Here is a 22,584-nt window from a genome sequence, read left to right as displayed (position 1 = left end):
TTCTAATCCCGGCAGCTCCACTTCCCATCCAGCTCCCTGCTTGTGGCCTGGGAAAGCAGTCGAGGACAGCCCAAAGCTTTGGGACCCTGTACCCGCCAGGGAGACCTGGGGGAAGTTCCTGGCTCTTGGCTTCGGATTGGTGCAGCACTGGTGGTTGTGGTCACTTGGGGAATGAATCATCAAATGGAAGATCTTCCTCTCTGTCTCTCCTCCTCTCTGTAGATCTGACTTTGCAATAAAAATAAATAAATCTTAAAAAGAGAGAGAGAGAGAAGAAGAGACAAAGAGAAAGACCTTCCATCCACTGGTTCACTCCCCCAAAATGGCTGCAGTGGCTTGAGTTGAGCTGATCCAAAGCCAGGAGCCAGGAGCTTCTTCCAGGTCTCCCACGTGGGTGCAGGGTCCCAAGGACTTGGACCATCCTTCACTGGTTTGTCAGGTCTAAGCAGGGAGCTGGATGGGAAGTGGAGAAGCTGGGACATGCTTATGGGATGCCAGCACTTGGAGGTGGAGGATTAGCCAATTGAACCATTGCACTGAACCTGGACCTAGGGCTTTAGCACACATCTAAACTGCAACAATTACATGTTCATCAGCCGAGGTGCAGTGGGGTGCCACTATGTTCAGTCCTGCGAGCAAGGGGCTCACAGTCACCTGAGATCTGGTAGATGGAGCTAACGTGGGACGAGTGGGCAGGAGGCTGGGTTGGAGACCCTACCTCCAGCTCAGGGGGCTTGGGGCAGGCTTGCTTGACACAGCATTTCAGCCAGTTCCAGGAGGGAGAAAGGCAGGCTGGAGCAGAAAGACAAAGGGAGAAAACCAGTAGGGGAAAAAAAAGAGTGACTGTTTGAGGAAGTGGATATGGCTGAAGCCAATGTGCGTAGGTGGTTGTGATGGAAGTGAGCGTGGTGAGAGAGGTCGGGGCAGGGTTGGGAAGGCCTGCCACCTTGCTGGGCCAGGATAAGGAATTTGGGGAATTCTGAAAGCATAGGGGTACCCAAAGAGGTGTTCAAAAAAAAAAAAAAAAAAAAAAGAAGCACCCCAGTTGGGTCAGATCTGGAGTTCACTGAGGAAGAGCTGTAGGGTGGAGGGGAGCCTGGCAGGTGGCAGGAGCTCAGCAGGTGCTTGTGGAGCGAACAAGGCTGTTGGAACCAAGGTCGGGGGTCAGACGCTGTGCCTCTGAATTCAGACAGTGGCAGAGGTGACAAGGAGAGGGGATGCATTCCTGGGGCAGCCCCCACTGGTGCCGCAAGCGTACCCTTGGCAGCACAACCCCCACCCCCATCTTCCTATCTTTGCAGTCTGTCCTCTTGGCCTGCCCGGCAATTTGGGGCTTAAAATGTCATCACCCCAATCACTGTCTACTTCAGGGGTCTCTGGTTTCCTTGGGGGACAGTTGAGGCACAGGGGAACGCAGTTCTTTAGACTGACCTTGGACCAGAATCCAAGCGTCCCCCAGGAATTAACCCTTGTTCCGAGCACCATGAGGGAGGAGGCTGGGAGAATACAGGTGTGAGGGGTGGGGGTAGCAGGGACCCTAATCCTCTAACATTCTGAGTGTCTGTAAGCCCACAGAAACTGGATTTGGTCTATTTTTTCTTTTCTTTTCTTTCTTTCTTTCTTTTGAGATTTCATTGTATTATTTGAGACTGACAGAGCAAAATCTTCCATCTTCTGGTTCACTTCTCTAAATGGATGCAACAGCCAAGGCTGGCCAGGCCCAAACCAGGAGCCTGGAGCTCCGTCCGGAGTGGGTGGGAGAAGCCTCCATACTTGAGCCACCTTCTGCGGCTTTCCCAGGCGCCTTCGCAGGGAGCTGGAAGGAAGCGGGACTCAAACCAGCGCTCTTTCTGGGATGCCGCCAAGGCGCCCTGACTTCTGGCTGGCCCGCCTCCAGGAGCCGGGTGAGAGGAAGCAGTCTGTTGGCCAGGATGCCAGGTGCGACGCCCGGCTGGACAGACGCTGCTCCCACACGAGGGGATTTCCCTTACAGGAGAGTGAAACTGGATTGGGAAACTCTTTTCCTTGAAACGGTTCCCCCCACCGCCCGCTCCAGCTGCGGCCTTCCCGTTTTCTGGGGTCGCCGTGGTGGTGGGGACTTCCTCAGGTCTCTGTGTCCGAGGTGGGGACGTTTCGGTTCTGCTGGGATTCCCGGAGGCAGCTGGGGAGAGAACCGCGGGGGTCAAGCAGGGGTCCTCTCCCTCTTCTCGAGGCCCTGGAAGCGGACTGGCTCCTGGTACGTCCCCACTTCGCCTTTGAGGGTCTTGGAGGCCACAGGACTACAGGGGAGGAGGAAGAAGAGCTCCCTCAGGGACTGCACCTGCTCCCCTTCTCAGCTGAACGCGTCCCTAAACTCCCAGGGGGAATGTCCTGGGGAAAAGCCCGAGTCCCGGACGGCCAGGGATGCCGCCCCCCTCGACGGGCGGACCGCGATTGGCCCCAGGAGACCCCGCCCCGTTCCTGGGCGGCGCCCCGGCCTCGGGCAGCAGAATTACTAGGGGCCCCGCCTGGGCTGCCCGGGCTCCCGTCGCCTGGGTCTCACCCGCCATGGTTCGGTTGCCTTTGCAGTGTGTCCTCTGGGGCTGCTTGCTGTCCACCGTGAGTTGGGTTTCTGCCCTCCCCGTACAGGGGTTTGGGATTGCAGGGTCGGGAGTGGGACGGGCAGAGAGGCCAGACTTGGGGAGCATGGGCGGTCTTTGGCGGGATGGGAGGGTGGGTGGAAGGTGGGCGAGACGCCCGAGGGTGCTGGTCGGCTGGAGTGGGCGGCTCCTCTGTCCCCCCCGGCTGGGGAGACACACGTGCCAGGACGTTATGGGCAAGTTGGGAGTTTGGGGACTCTGACGCCTTTCCGTGGCCAGCAGGCTGGGGGCCGGATCGCAGAAGCTTGGGAGGACTCCGGAGGGCGGGAAGGGGCGGGTCTGGCTGTTTCCTGGCCCATCCCATCCCTTTTCCCACTGTGGTTATCGTGTCCTTGCCAGCTGGAGCTGCCTCCTTCCAGGCTCCGTGGCGAGAGCCAGTGACGGGTACGGAGTGACATGCTATCAGTGCCCCACCGCCAACCCGTGCTGCTCCCCATCCTAGGTGGTCCACCCTAGAAGGGATTTCCGAGGCTATGCCTCTGCTTCCCGAAGATGAGATGGTATACAGCACCCCTGATGTGCCAGGGGAGAGAAACAGTTCAAGCAGGGCCGGGACTTAGCCAAGCACATCTCCGGGATTTTCAGCAGCCTACACTTGACTCACTTCGTGCTTCAGAGTAATTCTGTAGTTCCTCATTTTGAAGGCCGGGAGTCCCCGCTGTACCTGGCCCTCCCAGCTCAGCCTCTTCAGCCTCCCCTCCTGCCGGCTCCCCCACCCCCAGCTCTCAGGGGCTTTAGCTTCTAGCACGAGGTCTCCTGGTGTGTGTGTGTGTGTGTGTGTGTGTGTGTGTAGTGGGGGTGGCAGCAGGGGACGAAAGCTGCTGTGAGCCAGCACTTTCATTTTCACTGGAAGCTGGTGATGGTCCAGGAGAAAGGATGCAGGAGGAGGAGGGGCTGGAGAGAGATGGAGTGGAGGGCGACTCCCAAAAGGGCAGAAGGAGGAGGGCTGTAGGGCTTTCAGGTGCAGGGTCTGCCCAGCTCTGGTTTCAGATAGAGGCTGGGCTGTGCTAGTAGGAAGGACTGTTGTTAAGTTTCCTATGGGATTAGGCTCTGAGCAGAGTACCTCACCTGTTTTTCCGGCTGTTTTTTCCCAACTCACTTTTACACAGATCAGCCGATGACAGAGGTCTGAGCAAGGCTGGCACCCTCGTGTGACTAACCGTGGGGTCAAGAGCTTTTCCTGCTCTTGGAATATCCTTGATGGGACAGCGTAGAAAGTCCTCTTTCTGAGGTTAGGGCCTGAAGATGTGTGAGTAGGGGCAGTCACACGTTTTTTCACTTCCTTCCCCATGAGGGGCACAGCACATGTCTCTAACAAGTTTGCTCACCTGCCATTCAGGTGGGAGCATCCTGGAGAGCCAGCCTGCTGCGCATCACTGCAGACACGCCCATCTGTGATGCTAACAGCTGCCATTTAACAAGCACCTATCATGGTCCAGACCCCATGCCAGGCTAGACGCTTATCATGCACAGCCCAGTCTGTAGGGCAGGCCCAACGCTCCCACTTCACAGATGATGCAGCTGAGGCTGAGAGAAGCAGAGTAACTAAGAAGTGTTACCAAAATTGGTAGCCTAGAGCTGTCTGACTCTATGTCTGACTCCAACCTGTGCTCTCAGCCCTGGTTGTTCCCCAATGTCAAATGACTTCAGGGAGCGTTTGGATGTAGAACTAAATGCAGGCTCCCTTTTAGTTCTATGAAAGAAAAAAATATATGATTTTCAAGGAGGAAGTTTCTGGAGCTAGAATGTAGTTAGTGCCTCACAAAGGTGTTTTTTGTCCCCCTAATCATCCCCCCCTTTAAAAACAAACAAACAAAATCAAAAGCAGGCCTCGGGTGGAGGGCCTTCCAGCAAGCCAAGCAACTATCTGAGGGCTGATGCGGTCATTTTGTTTCTGCCAGGTTTATTTTTAGGGTTTCCTGTGATTTACGGGAAGTGGTGATGATCCTTTTTTCATGGAAGTCATATCAGGTCTCCGCGTCACAAGGAAGTCATTCATAGCTGGCGACACCTGGATGTAGTAAAGGTGGACCCAGGAGACGCAATTCTAGGGAGCCAGGGGGTGTGGAGACCTGATTCTCATTCAGCCCCCTGAGGGGCCCTGAGTGAGGGGCCTAGTTTCCCCAAGCTCAGTCTCCTGATACGTGAACTAGGAAAGCCGGGTCTCATCCTGCCAGCTGCACTCAATGCACAAGGGAAGGGCTGGGGAGGATTGGAGGGAGAACACATGATGGGGCTTGGAGAGAGGAAGGAAGAGAAGCAGCAAGGTCAAATGCCACTGAGAGCCCCATCCAGGTGGCCCAGCAGCTGTGGGAGCCAGGCAGCTCCCGCCGCTGGGTTTGGAGCACGAGGAGAGATACAGGAGTGAAGCCAAATGCAAGATGGGTTCAGTTCCGGGGCGGAGGTGGGGGTCTTCAAGGTCAGTGCTTTGCCAAGATGATGAAGGCCCGGAGGGTGTGCTGGGAATCAGATCAGCTGGCTGTTTCTGACACACACACAGACACGCTGGGTACGAGGCAGGCTTCGGGTTCTGCTTTGGGGCTTCCACGTTGGGCTTCCATGTTGGTGGCGGCCTCTGTCCTGGCTGACTTTGCACCTCCTAGCCCAGGAGGCGAAAGCAGAGTTGTCAAGTTCCCCTTCTAATAGACACGATTCTGTTGTTAGGTCCTCCTGGTGTCTCCCACTCCCTGTAGAAAAAACCAGTACCAAATAAACAACCAGTGCTGTGATTTGTGCCCTCCAGGTGAGCTGCCAACCTTCTAGCCGCGCAGTGGGACCCCTCCCCTCCCAGGTGCTGGCACGAGAGGACCCACTTCCCATGCCCACTCCACCACTAGAATGCTTGGGTTCTCCCCCCACCCCATCCTCATACATGACCAATCTGCCTGCACTGGACTGGGATCCCTATCCCACCCATTTTCCCCTACCCCTCCCATTTTCCCCTACCCCTCTCTCAGATCTCCCACATTTATCTTGGAATCCCGCCCCCAGTCCTGGCCTGATGAATTTCTGATAAGCCGCTGACTCGCTGAGTTGGCCCAAGCTTCTTCATTTCCTGATGTTTTCCAGGAGAGAGACTGACCACTGACTGCACGGAGGGCACACAAACAAAATGCTCACCTTGTGAGCAGGACGAATTCTCAAACACCTGGAACAGAGAGCCACGCTGTCACCAGCACAAGTACTGCGACCCTAGTGCGTAGGGCTGCTGGTGGGGGTCCGGAGAGGGGGGCAACGCAGCTGTGCTTTTCAAGGGCGGAGAGAGAGAGCTTCCTGTTGCTAGTTTACTCTCCAAATGCCCACAGACCTGGGCCAGGCCCAAGCCAGGGGCTGGGAGCTCACTCTGGGTCTCCCGTAGGGTTGGCAGGGACCCCAATAATTGGGCCATTATCTGCTTCCTCCAAGAATACATTAGCAGGAAGCTGGACTGGAAGCAGAGTAACCTGGGCTTAAGCCAGAGACCCCAACATGTGCCATGGTGGTCCTAAGTGGTGACTTGGCTGCGATTTGATTTTACATAACCAGGGTCTGTTCTGACTCAGTGGGCTGGTGGCTGAGTAACTCGATGACCATCTCTACTTGGAAGAGAGACCAAAGAAGGAGAGGGGTAGGGCTCCAGGTAGGGCTCAGCAAGGGACTCCTGACCTTCCTGCCCATCTCTGCTCAGACCTAGGGCTCCGAGAATGGAGCAAGGGTACCTCGGAGACAGATACCACCTGCGCTTGTCAAGAGGGTAAACACTGCAGCAGCCATGCCTGTGAGAGATGTACCCCTCACACCTCCTGTCCTGCAGGCTATGGAGTTAAACAGATGGGTGAGTGACCCGTCCTAGAGTCAGCCCTGCAGGAGGTGGAGGGTGCTGAAGGCCAAGGGCTCTCTCAGGCCCACGGGTCACCGACCTTGGCAGGACAATGGGGGAAGTCCTTCTGGAGGCAGCGAGAGTGCCTGAGACCTGAGGTGGGAGCGCCTCCTGCTTGTCTCCTGGCTCTCTTGAGGGCACGGCCCACCGTGGTGGTTCATGTCCCCTCTCCAGCCACAGAGGTTTCTGATACCATCTGCGAACCCTGCCCCGATGGTTTCTTCTCCAACACATCGTCCGCCTCGGAAAGCTGCCAGCCTTGGACAAGGTATACAGGCCCCAAGTGTGATGGGAGCCCCACTCCATTTTCTCTAGCCCCTTCTTTCCCTCCCCTACCTCAACACACACACACACACACACGAGTGAGCTGGCGTAGATCCTCCAGAGCGACCTTGATATTGACCAAATAGGTGTTTTTCTTGCTCATTCTGAGGGGCGGCAGGCCAGGGGCCTCTATGTCTTCCTGCCAACACTCTGCCCTTCCTGCTCGTCCCCAGCTTCCCCTGTCCTGTTCCCGTCCATGTTGCCCTGGCCTTAGCTCTGGGCCTTCTGCCCTCCCAGTTCTGCTCTGCTTCCCTTGGCTGTCCCTTCCCGTCAGTGTCTCCTGGGGCCCAGCCTGGCATATCCAACTAGTGCGGGTGCACATGTACCAGTGGCTCCTAGGTGACCCGAGCTCTGTGTGTCTGGGATGGATTCATCTGCTGGGCAGAAAGCATCGCCATGGCGACCCCAGGTGCCCCACCCCTGGGGCCTTTCTCCACATCAGTCTACCCCAACCATCTGGGTATTGTGAGAAAATCTCTCCTCTTCATTCACTTTCATTGACCTTGGTCTCCTCACTGGGGCCTAGGGCAGGCCTTCGCCTCCTCCCTGCCTCCAGCCAGCTGCCCCTCCTCTTGCCAACGTATGCTTTGCACAGTTTCTTTTGGAATATGATGCTCCCATAGTAAACATCTCCTGGCCCTCTGCTGCCTTCAGGACAAAAGCCAGGCCCCTTTGCGTGGCTCTGGGCCCTCCAATGTTGCCTCCCACTGCATGGCACAGCCGCAGCTCTGTTCACTGCCCAGCTCCTCTGCCTGAAGTCTTCTGCCCAGCCCCATTGAGCTTAAAACATTCATCTTTCAGTGGTAGAGCAGCACATGGGACAGAGGGCATGGAAGGGCCAATGTGACAGGCTTCTCTCTCTGCTGCCTCACTGCCTCCCAGGCTTCCCAGAAGGTAGCTGCTGTTCCTTGTGAGCCATGCACACATACACATATTTCACTCAGAAATAGTAGTGTACCCTGACTATTTCTTGCCTGTCTGCCATCTCCTCAGACATAGAGAACTGGCTTTTTTTTTGGCACTGACCCCTCCCCTGAGCAGGCACTCGGTCCATCTTCACAGAAAGCTGACTGATGCCTGGAGCACCTGCAGGTGCAGCTGAGTCAGCGCACCACCTTACACTTGACCTGCGTCTCCGGAAATGTCCCTCAGCCCTCTGGGCCTTGGTGTTTTTACGTGTCAAGTGGGAATGACTTTCATCTCAGAGACCAAGATGCAGAAAACTCTCAAGTGCTTTTCTCATGGGAGATGAAAGGCTGTGCCTTCTGAGGAACACACTCTCTCTCTCTTTCTCTCTCTCTCTCTCTCCCACTCTCACTCTCTCCTTTAGGGGCTTTTCCTTTGCAGCGGCCTTCTCTGTCCGTCCCTCCCCACGTCTAGGCCCAGCCTGTGCTGAGCCAGATCCGATCCGAGCAGAGCTGAGCACCTGCTGCCTTGCCTCCTGCCTCATTTCCTCTGAAGTCACTGCCCAGTTGATTCTCTCACTAGTAGAGTCAGTCGGTTGGCTGCTGTGAGTCACTGGCTGCATTGAGCAGAAGCCCCCTGCCTGTGCTGAGGGACCGGGTCCTGAGGGAGGCTCCTATGGCTCCCTGACATCACCTGAGGCATCCCTGTCCCCCACTCACCCTTTCGCGTTAACTCCCAGGGTGCTGTCCTGCTGGGTCGCTCTGAATTTTATCCCCCTCATAGCCCATTCACAGCTTACTTCCATAGGGAGATCTTTCCAGAAGACCTTAAGCCACATCTTCTGAATTGGGGCAGTTTTGTTCCTTGTGAGACATTTGACAGTGTCTGAATGCTTTTTCTTTTCTTTAAAGATTTATTTATTTATTTGAGAGAGAGAGAGAGAGAGAGAGAGAATTTTCATCTGCTGGTTCACTGCTCAAATGGCCACAATGGCCGAGGTGAAGCCAGGCCAGGGTCAGGATCCAGGGACTCCGTGTGGTCTCCCATGTGGATGGCAGGGGCGCCTCAGCAGGAAGCTGGATCCGAAGCGGCATTCTGCTGTGGGATGCCAGCATCATTTGCCATGGCTTAATGTGCAGCCCCCAGTATCAGGATACCTCTTAGTTGTCACAGCTGGGGAGGTGACTACTGACCTCTCGGGAGCACGGACTGGGGGTGGGGCGCTGAGCATCCTACAGTGTGCACAGGACAACCTCCACATCAAAGAAAACATCCCGCTGAAATGTCACTGGTACTGAGGGTGAGAAACTGTCGTAAGATGAACTCCTCATCTCTGTTCCAGCCAGTGTGGATTCTGTCTGCTTGGAATGATTCCCATTCTTGGCACTCACTACGGGCTCCCCTGTAAGGTGCAGTAAGCTTTTCTGTGCACCGGAGCTCACAGTGGCTAACAGGGACAAGTGGCCTGGGATGTCACGTGTCACCTGTTCGTTCAGGTGAACCTGGATTTGCTGCCCTCCTCTGGAGCTGGGAATCTTACAGTTGGAGAAACTCAACCCTGTGTGTGTATATGTGAGTGTGTGTGTGTGTGTGTGTACACACACACAGATCCACATGTGTCTATGCACAGCTGTGAGGCCCAGAACCTGGTGGTGCTACGGGCGGGGACCAACAAGACTGATGTGCGCTGTGGTGAGTCCAGTGGAAAGGGCCCTGGCAGCCGTCTGACAAGGTGGCAACTGGAGGGGGGACTGAGGCACACTGGGGCAACGGGACAAGGGGGAAGGAAGGTAGAGAGGAGATAGTCTGTGGATGTGGTATCCCAACTCTGCCACTTACCTTGGGAGCTGGAGCAAGTCCTCAGTTTCATCTGTAAAATGGGCTAGCAGCAACATCTGTCTCTCCCAGTAAGTTGGTGTCAGTGCCTGGTGTGGGTCCTTGCGCTTTGGAGGCACAATCTGTCACCCAACACTTGCGGCTCAGAGAGTTAGAGGGATGAGGCCAGGATATATGCTTGAGCGAGAATGGTGAGGAGTCAGAAAACCACAGTCTCTTCCCCCTGACTTCCCTCTCGTGGAGCTGGTGCCAGAGTCAACTGAGAGGAGCCCTTGACCTTGGGCAAAAAACTTTGAAAGGAATACCACAAAAATGCAGTCATTCATATGAATACCATCTTAGTGTGGTATTCAAAAAATGCAGAAAAAATTGGTGAGCAAAATTGCAAAATCTTAAATACACTTGGGATGCAGACCTTGCATTGGCACGATCTTGCTTCACTCACGTCATTGTCATACTGGCCCTGGCTCCAGTAAAACTTTATTTAAAAAACAGGTGACCAACAGTCACATGGGATCTGCCTGCTGATTTTCAAAATCCCGCACAAAGCCAGTGCTAATCTTCGCTCTCACACTCATCTCTGACGAAAGCCACGGTGCAGCCGTCAACGAGGCTGGGACAGGGAGTGATTCACAGTGCAGGAAGGAAGCATCCACCATCTGCCTGGGTTGCAGCTCAGGGTGGGCAGGTGCAACTGCCGGCCACAGAGCTCTGCTCTTCCCGCTTCGTAAAAGATACCAAAGATCCAGGCTTTTCTTGTTTTAATATGGAATCTTCCAGTTTTGGAACTGTGGGCAAGGATTTCAAAATGTCTGCAAAATGTGCTGGTCACCTGAAAGACATGGGTTGGCTGTGTCTCCCAAGGCAGGGTGGGCTTGGAGTCTGGCACAGCACCAGGAGGCGTGGGCAGGGGTGGGGTGGGGCGGGGCGTGCTGGAGTCTCACTTCCCCCAGGTTCCCATGACCGGAAGAGGGTCCTGCTGTTAATCCCCGTGGTGCTGGTGGCCCTGATGACTGTACTGCTGGTATCGGTTTACATCCGTAAGTGCTGGGCGTGGAGGGGAAGAGGGGAAGAGCAGGGCAGGAGACCATGCTCCTGTTTCCTAATCTGTACCCCCCATTCTCCAGGAAAGGTGATCAGGAGGTCTGGCTCCAAGGTAGGTCATTCCTGGGAACCAGGAAGGTCTCAGAAAGTTGGAGAGATGTATTGGGGGGTACCTCTGGGGCTGCCTTTGAGTGGCCCTAGTGGAAACTCTGCTTTGGTCTGGCCGCCCCAGCCAGCTCTAGGCTTTGCCATCTGCCCCTGGTGCTACCCCTGGTGCTGCATGCTCACCCAGCACTGCTATCCTTCACCCTTTCCTGGCATTCAGCCCACAGGAGCCACAGCTGGAAGTCTTGGGGCTGGGTCCAAGGGGTAGTGGATCTGGAGTACTCCAGGAACCCAGTAGCTCCCACTGTGGAAGCTTTTGGTCACTCTCAGTGTGGCCAGCAGGGGGCAGGCAATACACGAGGAATCCTGCTGGATGCGAGAGTTGAGCAGGGAAGGGACTGGGGCTGGGGCTGGGACTGGGGTCCCAGCCTTGCAGCTCAGGGACTTACCTTAGCCTCGGCTCCACAGGGCGAAATCAACACCAAGAGGCAGGATCCCGTGGAGACAGAAGACCTCCCCGGCCACAACACGGCTGCACCGGTGCAGGAGACGCTGCATGGATGCCAGCCGGTCACCCAGGAGGACGGCAAGGAAAGCCGCATTGCTGTACAAGAACATCAGTGAGGTTGACTGTCTAGAACGTGACAGTCCAGCACAGGACCCCCGGGGGGACAGGTCTGGGCAGGGGGCTGGCCCTGGCTGGTACCCCTTTGCCCTGAATGGACCAAAACACATGGCCAAGGAGAACAGCTCACCCAACCCTGGTACACCTCCCATCCCCCAATCTGCTGTTAGCCACCTGAGCCAAACTTTGGGGAGGGGATGGTGCATAGAGTGATAAGAGCCACCCATGCCCCTGGTCCCAGTACTTTGGTGCCCGGAGACCTGTAGGGGTAGCTTCCCTGTGTCCAGGAACACAGGCACATACAAATGTTCACTGCTGTGCTGTGTGGTGGCAAACTCCCAGAAGCCACTTAGCTGTCCGTCAGTAGGGGGCTGGGATGCTCAGTAAAGGGATACTGTATTTATACAACTCGGCTCAGAAACCTTGTGGCATGGCATGGTGGGGGTGGGGTGTGTGTGAGCAGGGTGTGGACACCCTTGGTTAAAGAACAAACAAGCCCAAAGCAATGTGATCCATCACATGTGAGCCGTAGACATGTGGGATGCCCATGGTACTTCCAGACACAGGGATATCATGGGGGTCTGGGAGGACATCGAGAACTCACACCTCCAAGCTTGGTGACATCTGGGTCTGTGGGAGGTTTGGTGCAAGGGAATGTGGCTTTCCCATGATGCTTCACTCCTTCCCCATGAGGATGGATTGGTACAGTGCTTATGTAATTAAACAGTCGTCAAATGCAAAATGAGCCCCGGAGGCGGGTGTGCTGGGTGCTGTTGAAGTGTAGGCTCCAGGACACTCTCTGTCCCAGGTTGCGGGCCTTTAAGGCAGCCTCCCTGGGCTCACCCCGCTTTGCCAAGCTTCCTGTTCTGGGGCAGACAAGGTTTGCACTGCATTCAGAGGTAGAAATGGGGTGGGTGGGAGAACAGAGAGGTGCAGGGGCTTGTCTGTGGTCACACAGGAAGGTGGGTCGTGCTTGGTTGTCAGCCTCTGGACGGTGGGGAGGAGAACCTTGTGTCCCCGCCCCCACCCTCTGATGTTTCCACTCCATAGGAGCTGCTGTCCTCGGTCGGATGGTGCCCCCGTCCCCCCGAGCAGCCGCTCAGGATAAAAATAAACCACCTTCTTCTCTTTTCCTGCCATGCCAACCGAGGGGGCGAGCAGCCAGGAGGAGCAGCAGATGGAGTGGGAGCAGGGAGGTGGGGGCTAGGCCTGAGGGTGGGGTGGGAGGTTGGAAGATGGGGCTGGGAGGAAGAGTAGCGCTAAGTGGCATGCGAGGCCTGGGGGCAGAGGGTCACCCAGGGATGCGGCCTTTCCCGGGAAGGGCTGCTTCGGACTTGCCCTGCTCGATCTTCTGGCTGTAGGCTGTGAGGGCAGCTGGGAGCACGAGGGCACCTGGCTTGGCAGCCTTCCCAGAAACTCTGAGAAACATTTGGAGACACCAGGTGGAGGCCTTTGGTTTAGAAATCAGAACAAAGAGGCCGTGTGTGTGTGTGTGTGTGTGTGTGTGTGTGGTCGGGGGCGCGGGGGGACTTAAGGACCTCACCTACCCCCTACCTGCAACCCAAATGCTAGAGCTGATTCTGTGTGGGGAGGTGCGGTGAAGGGGACAAACTCCACAACTGCCACCCACTGTGCCTGTGACCTTGACTGAAGCCCCTGTCGGGCTGAGGCTGACCATGTCTGGAGTAGGTGCCGTTCATGCCCACCATGTTCCGTCCTGGGCCCGAGGCTCTCCGCTTACACGGGAACCACCTGCAGGGTCTGTGAAATGATGGTTTGCTGCCCCCCACCTCCTGTGTTGCTGGCCAGTTCAGGAGGTCCAGGCCAGAGACCAAACTTGTGTTTCTCACATGTGGTGCTGGGATCACACTTTTCAGAGCCACTGTCCTGGGCTTCGTGTTTCTGGATTCACAGCTGGTTGTCTGTGAGCACTTGAAATCACTTGTTCTGGTGTTTTCTCCAGCCTGGACACCATGCTTGGTGTGGACTCAGGCCCCGAATGCCAATGTCCAGGAGGGTACGAACCCTGATGCCCAACCAATGAGGATGGAAGTTGCAGGGTGATACTGGAAAGGGAGTGTGACAGATCTTCCACCTGCTGGTACCATTGCGGGGGCTGGGACCAGCCCAGAACTCCATCCTGGTCTCGCTTTTGGGTGGCAGGGGCCCAAGCACTGAGTAGCAGGAAGCTGGGTTGGAAGCAGAGCAGCCAGGATTTGAATCAGGCACTCCTCTATGGGGTGCAGTTGTCTCAAGTGGCGATGTAATCCACTGTGCCACAACACCAACCCTGAGGTGGTTCCTCCAGGCAGCCCCAGCAAGTTCTGGTCCTAAGTGAAACGTGGCCAGGAGCTTTCAGTGTGGCCTCGTGGAAACTGCACTCGGTTCTGGGCTTTTGTTGCTGGATGGGGATGAAGGGCTGGATTCCTGTGCATTCCATTCAAGAGGACTGAATTCAGAGCACAGGGTCCGCCCAGGTCAGCGGGTGTGAGGAGTAACGGTCATGTATATATTGGCCAGAAGGTGGCGCCAAGGTAACGTCCGCAGACACTGGCGACGGCCTGGGCTCTCTTGAATGAAGTTGATTTTGCTGGACTCATACCTGAGTGATGTTTTTCGGTTCCTTGTTTTTTCTTTTCTCTCTCTCTCTCTCTTTAAAGACCGATTGATTGATTTAGAAGGTAGAGTGACAGAGACACACACAGAGAAAGAAAGAGACAGAACTGTATTTCATCCACTGATTCACTCCTCAGATGGCTGGGCCAGGCAGAAGCCAGAAGCCTGGTACTGCCTCTGGGTCTCTCAAGCAGGTGGCGGGGGGCCTTAGCACTTGGGCCATCCTCTGGTGCCTTCCCCGGGTGCGTCAGCAGGGAGCTGGGTGAAAAGTGAAGCTGGGACTGCAGCCCACACTCTAATAATAGGGGATGTTGGCATGGTATATCACTGGTGGCTTAACCAGCCGTGCCCCAGCTCCCCACCTTGGAGAGGAGCCCTTCCTCTCCATGACCTAAGGTCTCCCATCTCACAGATGAAGCTCCCAAGTAAGTCAGTTGACTTGCCAAGGGCTGGAGCTGGGAGTTCTGACTCAAAACCTATGTTGTTTACCCACAGCCTGCTGAGACGTAGGTGGATCTCAATAGGCCACCAGAAGGCAGTGTGTGTGCCCTAGCAGAACTGCTGACCTGGGGTGGGCCGGCCTGGAACTCACACCCTCGGCAGGGAGGGCCATGGACCAGATCAGCAGAGTTTGCACAGTGGTGGGAGCAGAGATGGCCCAGGAAGGAACAGGGCAGTGTATTTAACAAACACACAGATGTAACGTGTGTGAACTCTCCTAGCATTTAGAAATGGCCAATCCCCACAGTTAGAAAACTTGGGAGAACAAGAAAGCAGTTTCTAGAGGGTTGGAAAGTTCCTCACATCTGATCCAGGGTGAGGGGAGGGCCTTGCCTGGGTGGGGCTGCTCTCCTGGGCCACACCCATCCCAGCGCTGCAACCCAGGAGAGGTTCCTGGGGGGCACAAGTTGTTACAGACTCTGCCCCAAGGCTCTCTCTCGCCAGAGTAACAACTGAGGTTCTAATTTATAAGGGAAAGGGTCACTTCTCCTTCCTGCCCTGAGGGGGCCTCCCTTTTCTGGTCCCCTCCCTCCCATCTCCTTGCCTGACCTGACTCCCTCACCCCCTCCTTGCCTGTCCCAGCTCCTTCCCCCTCATCCCTGTTCTGGGTTATAAAAGTCAGACTCGTGGTCCTGCCTCTGCACCTGGGGGAAGGAGACCACCAGGAAGCTCCCCACTCTCCCTGCCAAGGTGTGTGTGTGTGGGGGTGGTCCTCAGACTGTGGTGCTGTTCATCTTGGGGGTGGGAAGTGGCAGGGGCAATTCTTCCCCGTGCCCTGTTTTGTCCCTGTTTTATCTGCAGCCCCCTCTGCCTGGCTGCTGACGCCTCTCCATGCCAATAAATATGGATCGGCAGTGTGGTTTTAATTGCTGCCTAGGATTCCATTGTACGGCTGCGTTCTGATGCGGATGAGACTCCCATCTTGGTGGGCTCCCTCTGGGCCCTCGTCCACCCTCTCTCTCCATCTCCTGCTTCTCTCCAGCTTTGCCCCCTCTCTCCAGTGTCTCCCCCTCTGACCCCTGCACACCCCACTCCGCTGAGCCAGACACGGCCAGCCCTCCCCAGGCCCTCCAAACTGTCTGGCCCGGCAGAGGGTTCGGGGTGTGGGCCGGTGGTGTGCGGCGCCCCTCCCCTGCGCCAGGCATGTGCCGGCTCATTAGTGTGCCTGTCCCCCCAAGTGAGGCAGGCGGGAGCCACGGTAGCAGCAAGAGGCCTAATTGAATGTAGCTAATTATTCACTCCCTTAAATGGGCCTGGGAGGGACGGAATTAGTCACTCCGAACTGGGGAGACCGAGCTGGCCGGCGGGCGGGCGAATCCCAGGGCCTGTGCCTCCGCTCTGCCTGGAATACTAATTAGAGCAGGTGCCGAGGGAGCCAATCGGCACAGGGCGGCTCTCCCCGCCCCTTCCTCCCGGAAGAGTAGGGGACTCTTGCACGACTTTGGAGTTTGATTAGAGGGGTTCATGCGAGGTGGGGGCAGAGGAGGCTTGGGGTTAAGGAAAGCCTGTCTCAGCCCCACCCAGGGCCAAGGGGACTGGAGGCTCCCCAAGCTGGCAATACCCATGGTGGGTTGGGAATCTCAGTAACTCAGATGGGCAAACTGAGACTTAAGGAGGGTGAGTGATCCATGCATTCTACCCCCGGGCAGCCAGAGCTGGGCAGAGCTGTGCTGGAGTTGCCCAGCCTCCATCTCTGACCCCTAGAACAACAGGAACTGTGAAATAACCCAGACCAGTGATGCAGAGGGTGCAGGCGGGACAGCGGCAGGCTAGATATCAGCTCCTGGCTCACACCCGACCTGCCTCATCTGGACGTTGTGGCCTCTCTGCTGCCATGGGTGAAAATCGCAACAGGTGGGATTGTGCGGGATGGGCTGATGGAGGCTACTGTAGGCAGGTGGTAGAGCAAGTGCAGACCTGAGGGTGGCTTCAGGGAGCTTTGGGCTGCACTGTCCTGGAGGTCAGAGGCTGTAGGCATGGGGGAAGGGCTGGGAGGATGAATCCGGCTATGGAGAGGAAGCCAGTGGAGGGATTGTGTGTGTGTGTGTGTGTGTGTGTACTGCCACCGCAGGAGTGGCCGTATGCAGAGGTGCAGCAATTCTTTTAGATGCCCTCAGTATGCTGTTCTCTCACATTAGCTCATTTGAGTCCGACAATCTTTTCATTTTATTTGTTTGAGAGAGCAGGAGAGCCATAGAGACAAGGGTTGTAGCTGCTGATTCACTTCCCACGGGGCCACAACAGCCGGGGCTGAGCCTGATCAGAACTGGGACTCAATTCAGATCTCTCAGTTGGGTGACAGGGAGCCCAACTACTTGAGTGGTCCCCTGCCTCCTCCCAGGGTCTCCATCAGCAGGAAGCGGGTACAGGGAGCCCAGCCTAGGTGCTGTGGCATGAGACGCCAGTGTCTCCACTGTCCCCTGGGAAGTGGAGAGCAGACACTGTCCTCCGAGGCTCTGGGGAAGTAGGGCAGACCTGGCAGCTGAGCTGGGCACTGCTCAGAGAGGCTGAGCAAACAGGCCCAAGGCTGCACAGCACAGTGAGTATCCAATTTCTACTTTTCCGCCTGTTCCAAATCCCTTGCTCCTTTTTCCTAGGCGGCTTGGGTTCTGCGCCTGCGTTTGTAATCTCATCTCAGGCAGGTGCCAGTGTGGGCGTGCTACTACTGTGTAGCATGCATGCTTGTTAGCTGTGTGTGTGTGTGTGCATGTTTGCGCGCCTGTGTGTTTTGCTGGCTGTAGACCAGCCTCCCACTTCTACCCAGCTCAGTGCCTCCCGCTGACCAGCCAGAATAGCAGGAAGAGAAGCCCCACCCTGCTGCCGGCCCCTGACCTGCCCAGGTTAGGGCCTGAGGAGGGCAGATGAGGGTCACCCTGGCCACTCGGTGACAGATGGCCTTGCTTGTAACAAAGGTGGAGAGTGGACCCTCGTTCGACTGGGGGGGATGCCCTCCACCCCCGGCTGGTCACCCCTACATGCCTTCTCTCTGCACCCTCCCCACGGCAGCCCCAGTGGGAGGAGCAACTTGGGAGCTTCCTGGAGGGGTAGGAATTTACAAGCCCCACACTGATTCCCCAGTCACTTTGCTGACCCATCCATCTTTCTCCAGCCAGGGCTGAAATGAAATTATCGTGAAATAAATCTGTACAGATGATGGTGGGTCTGGCGGGGCGGGGCAGCCAGGAGAAGCTGGGGCTCTTGTAGGAGGGCCTTGACCATGCCCCCGCCAAGGCTGAAACCCAGAGAGGGGACCCCACCAACTTTTTTCCCCTGGCGTTCTTGGCTGTGCTCCATCTATGCTCCCAGGGATCCTTGGAGCCCCCGACCCCCATAGCATCCTCCAGACTCTGGTGGGTCCTCAGTCCACAAGCTTCGGGGACTCCCTGGGGTCTGTAAGCAGGGCAGGGCTGTTCCCTGGGAAGTGGAGAACAGAGGAAGGTGAAGGTTGGGAGTCAGGGCCAAGAGACACTTTGCACACTTCATTCCTCGCCTACTGGGATCAGAACCAACATTGGAGGTCCCCTGCTGAGTCCTGTGTTAACTGTTTGTTTTCTGTGACTGAAGGGAGAGCCAGGGAGGAGAGCAGCGTTGGGGCTGCACAGAGAGAGCTGTGGGGCTGGAAACATCTCCGTGTTCTGCCAGTCTCTGTAGAGGGGCTGGTGCCTTCCTGCTGAACACCAGCCTGGAAGCCTTGGGCTTCCTCTTTCCCTTGGCCCAGCAGTAGCTAGATTCTCTCCCCAAAGACCCTGCTGGCTAAGCCGGGCTGCCGGGTCAGTGCACAAACCCAGAGCCTAAGGGTCCCCAGTGCACACACCAAGCTAGAGTGCAGGTACCACACTGCCTCCCCCCGCCCCCATCCCAGCCACCTCTTCCCCACCCTTACCCTGCAGCACTGAGCTGGAAGTGGATGCAGCCAGCAGGTAAGGATGAGATCACGCAGCCCCCGAGGAAATCTGCATGCCAGGTGTCCCAGGAGAGGTCAGGGATATGTTGGGCCACTGGGCAGCCCACAGTGGCCTGGCCCTGGGACCACCCCCTTCTTCCTCCCAGGAAGTGATACAAGGGCTGTGGGGGGAAGATGAGGGCCAGACGGGTGGACCTCAGAACCTATGGATGTTGGATGTTGCAGGCTGGGTGGGGTGCTTGTCTGAGTGCAGCAGCCTCAGGCTCTGGGCAGGTGGGCTGGGGGAGGGAAGCAGCACAGCCCGCCCTGGAAATGAGATTTCCTTGTTATCTGTGCTTGCTCAGGTCTCGGCCTCAGGCAGCAGCATCCAACCCAGGCTGGGAGTTAGGAGGAGGCGGGTGCTGGGAGGAGGCTGGGAGTTGAAGGGCAGGCTGGAGTGGACAGAGCACCTGCTGGAATGCGTGGCCCTGGGTCAGTGCAGGGGTAGGTTTCTGTTTCTGAAAGCCTCTTGTTGTCCAGCTTAGCATGGTTGGCCTTTGAAAGAATTTGTGTGTCAGGGCTTTGCGAGTTCTCCCGTAGTGTGTGTGTGTGTGTGTGTGTGTGTGTGTGTGTGTGTGTATGTTGCTGGGACTAACATGCACATTGCTCTGTGTGTGTTTGCGTGCCTGCACACCCCCATCTAGATCTTTCCAGTTCTTTCTGTTCGTGCCCTAAACCATCAGAGGCCTGCAGGGCCAGACAGAACCTAAGTGCCTAAGGGCAGGCTGGCTGGACGGCACCCAGGGGTGCTCTGGAAATCTTCCAGGGGGACCAGTCTGGCAGGGAACAAGGGGCAATCAGCTGAGAGGCGGTGAGAGCAGGAGTTTAGGGCTGATTGAGGAAGAGGAATTAGCAAGGAGCCTCCTGGGGCCCTGCAGGGGGCTGTGGGCTATGGGGGTTCCTGCCAGCCTGATTAGGAAGGGGGAACAGGTGTGGCTGGATTTACCCACGTGTCAGGAAGTTGGAGGGGGCCCTGAGGGGGAAGCCCAAGAATGGGACAGGGACAAACTGGAGTAGGCCTGGCACACTAAGCATCCCGTGGATAACCTTGAAGGGATGTGGAATGGGGGGAGGTTCTGAGGAGGGGGCACAGAGATCACCCCCAGCCTCCAACTTATCCAGAGCTCACCGTGGGCTTGACCATGGTTCATGCATATGCCACCTCATCCTGGTGACACAGAAGCCAATTCCCTCATCCGCCAGGCTCACACGTGAGTCAGTGCATGCTCAGAGAGGTGAGGCAATGGCTGAAGGCCACACAGCTGCTGCTTTAAGTCTGCTTGCTCTTGGTTGATTTCTAAATTCATATTTATTCGTAAGGCAGAAAGAGGAAGCAAGAGAAGAAGAAGCGAGAGAGAGAAATCTGTGTGCTGGTTCACTCCCCAAATGCCTGCAACAGCCAGCGCCAGGTCAAAGCCAGGAGCGAGGTCTCCCACACGGATGACAAGGACTCATGTTCAGTGTCCTCCACACCTCATGCCGCAGGGAGGTCAGCTCGGACCCGGAGCAAACAGTCGTGTCTGCTGAGAGGTCGGCAGTGCCGGAATGCTCTAAAACCTGCTTCGTCTCTGCTTTGCTCTTTCTTGTGTGCCCGCTTGTCTGGGGGACTGCTCCCTCCTGTCTCCCGTCTGATTTATCCTCTGCAGGTGGTCCTCAGCACAGGTGTACTGGCAGGTGCATTTAGTCCTGTCTTGTCCAGGCTTCTGTTGAGTGCCTTGAACTTGACCTTCACCAGGGGCTCCCAGAGACTCCTGCCAGACTGGTCTAAGTTTCCAGCTGCAATCTTAACATCTCCCTTTGGATGTCCGGCCTGGCCTTCGGGAACGGAGCCTTGCCTGTGCCCCTCTTCTGCTGCTCTGCTCGCCTGCCCCATCTCAGCAGCTGGTTAGACAGGCAGGAGTGACCCCCAGCACCCATTTCTTTCTTGCCCTCCGTATCCAATCTGTCAGTCAGCCATGCCTGTCACTTCCTCTAGAAAACAGGCTTTAAAACAGCCACAGCTCCCCGGTTCAGTGTGTCGGAGTTAGAGCACATCACCCCTTGCTTGCATGTCACAGCGGCCTCTTCTCTGGTCTTGCTGCTTCCCCCTGACACCCCCCCTGCCCATCACACAGCAGCCGGAGTGGCATTGCTGTTGGTTCACAGAGGCGCTCTCAGCCCTGGGCTCATCATCGCCCCAGCCCTTTGCCATGCTTCATGCAGCCCCTTGTGGCCAGAGACTTTCACATCGCCCATTTTTGTCCTTGAACTTGCTGAATCCTTCTCCAACATCTTCCCTCTGCCCCTTGACCTTGGCATTTTCTCCACCTTCTCTCAGCCGGTGCTGGAGGGCCGCCTCCTTGGAGAGGCCCTCCCTGACCAGCAGCCATGTGGCCCCCTGAGATGACCACACCCTTCTTTCTTGTCCTCTGCAGAGTACAGTATTTTCTGTCTCTTCCTCTGTGACTGTTTGCCTTCATCTCCGAGTAGGAATGTCACCTGTCACTTGTCACCCGGTGCCAAAAAACAGTGTCTGGGTCACAGGAGATGTTGATTGAATGAATGTGTTTTATTTATTTCCACGAGTCCCTTTGATGGATGACTGGTGTCACTGTCGTCCCATTTTAGACAGTGGTATCAAGTTTCCTTTTAAGAACGAAGCAAAAAGGATCTGATAAGAGACTTGTATCTAGACCACATGAAAACTCCTACATTTCAGCCATTAAAAGAGAAATACAGTTTAAAAAATGAGTCAAGGAGTTAAAGGACATTTATTCAAAGATACACAAACTGCCAGCAGGCGCTTGTGGGGTGTGCAACATCATTAGCCACAAGAGAAACACAAACCCAGAGGAAATTTCGTCCTGGATCCCAACGTGACATCCTGTCATCAGAATGATGCCCCAGGATACGGCCTTGTGGCCTTGTAAGGAGTTATTCCAATATCCTTCCCTGGACGGCGCCATTCCTTCTTCCTCACAGCTCACGAAGTTCGCGCCGGCCTAGCTATCCACCAATCGGATGTAACCTGGCATTCCACCTGAATCCCACCTCCCAATCTTCCAGCCCCCTCCCCAACTCCGCCCACTTGCCAATCATCCCTAGGCATTCACCTGCAGGCGCCAATCCCCTGGGGGACTGGCCTCAATCCCTCCCAATCCCCACCCCCTACACCTGGAAGACAAAAAGGCCCCCCCAGGTGTGGCCTGCTCTCTTATCCCGCTCTTATCCTACTCCTACCCCGCTCTTATCCCTCTCTTATCCCTCCTTCTCTGGTCTCTGTCTCTGCTCTCTCTATCTCTCTTCTCTCTCTTGCTCTTCTTTGCTCTCCCGTCTTCCTCCGGCCTCCCTTCCCCCCTCCCCTTCCCCTTCCCCTCCACCCTGTTCCTGCCCCGTTGGAATAAACCTCCTAAGATACCTCATTGCGTCTGGTGTGTTTCAGCTCATGGTAAAGAACCAGGTTGTGGGAATTAGCTGCGCGTAATAATATCATAATATTGTATGAACTAGAACTCTACCAATCTTTTTAAATAACTGACAGCACTGGCATCCCACATGGTACCAGTTTGAATCCTGGAAGCTCCAGTTCCAATTCAACTCCCCAGGAAGGCAGTAGAGGGTGGCCCAAGTGCTCGGACCCTCGTACTCAAGTTCTAGGCAGTCCAAAAGAAGCTCCTGGCTTTGGGCTGGCCCAGTTCCACCCGTTTTGGCCATTTGGGGAGTGAACCAGTGGATGGAAGATCTCTGTCTTTCCTTTTAATTTTGCATTTCAAAAAAAGAACAAATTAAGTAAAATCTTTCTGAAAAGGAACAACAATCAAGATAAAGAATGGCAAGGATATGGAGGGATTAGGATGTGGACATGTGGTTGGTGAGATTGTTCAATGCTGCAGCTACTTTGGAAGAACCTCAAAATGCTTAAAAAAAAAAGATTCAGGGGGCTTGGTGGCATGGCCTAGTGGCTAAGGTCCTCGCCTTGATCCCATATGGCTGCTGGTTCTAATCCTGGCAGCTCCACTTCCTCTCTGTCTCTCCTCCTCTCAGTATATCTGACTTTGTAATAAAAATAAAATAAATCTTTATAATAAAAAAAAAAACTAAAATAAAGTAAAAAAAAAAAAAAAAAAAAATAAGAAAAAAAAAGATTCAGGGCCCAGCATGGTAGCCTAGTGGCTAAAGTCCTCGATTTGTATACCACCAGGATCCC

The 22,584-nt window shown here is 55.7% G+C and overlaps 1 protein-coding gene across 1 annotated transcript; it reads left to right on the top strand.

Moving 5' to 3' along the window:
• The first annotated feature begins 2,471 nt into the window (after positions 1-2,471).
• CD40 (CD40 molecule) lies at positions 2,472-11,524 on the top strand. Its single transcript, XM_004586082.2, has 9 exons — positions 2,472-2,598; positions 5,304-5,382; positions 5,709-5,834; positions 6,307-6,453; positions 6,673-6,766; positions 9,359-9,420; positions 10,518-10,604; positions 10,692-10,720; positions 11,182-11,524. Exons 1-9 carry the CDS (start codon positions 2,548-2,550, stop codon positions 11,335-11,337), a joined length of 831 nt encoding a protein of 276 aa, XP_004586139.2. The 5' UTR covers positions 2,472-2,547; the 3' UTR covers positions 11,338-11,524.
• Positions 11,525-22,584: the final 11,060 nt, after the last annotated feature.

The sequence above is a fragment of the Ochotona princeps genome, chromosome 22, assembly GCF_030435755.1.
Source record: "Ochotona princeps isolate mOchPri1 chromosome 22, mOchPri1.hap1, whole genome shotgun sequence".
Taxonomy (NCBI): domain Eukaryota; kingdom Metazoa; phylum Chordata; class Mammalia; order Lagomorpha; family Ochotonidae; genus Ochotona; species Ochotona princeps.
The sequence above is the reverse complement of the archived record's forward strand: the minus strand, read 5'-3'. Positions and strand labels throughout refer to the sequence as shown.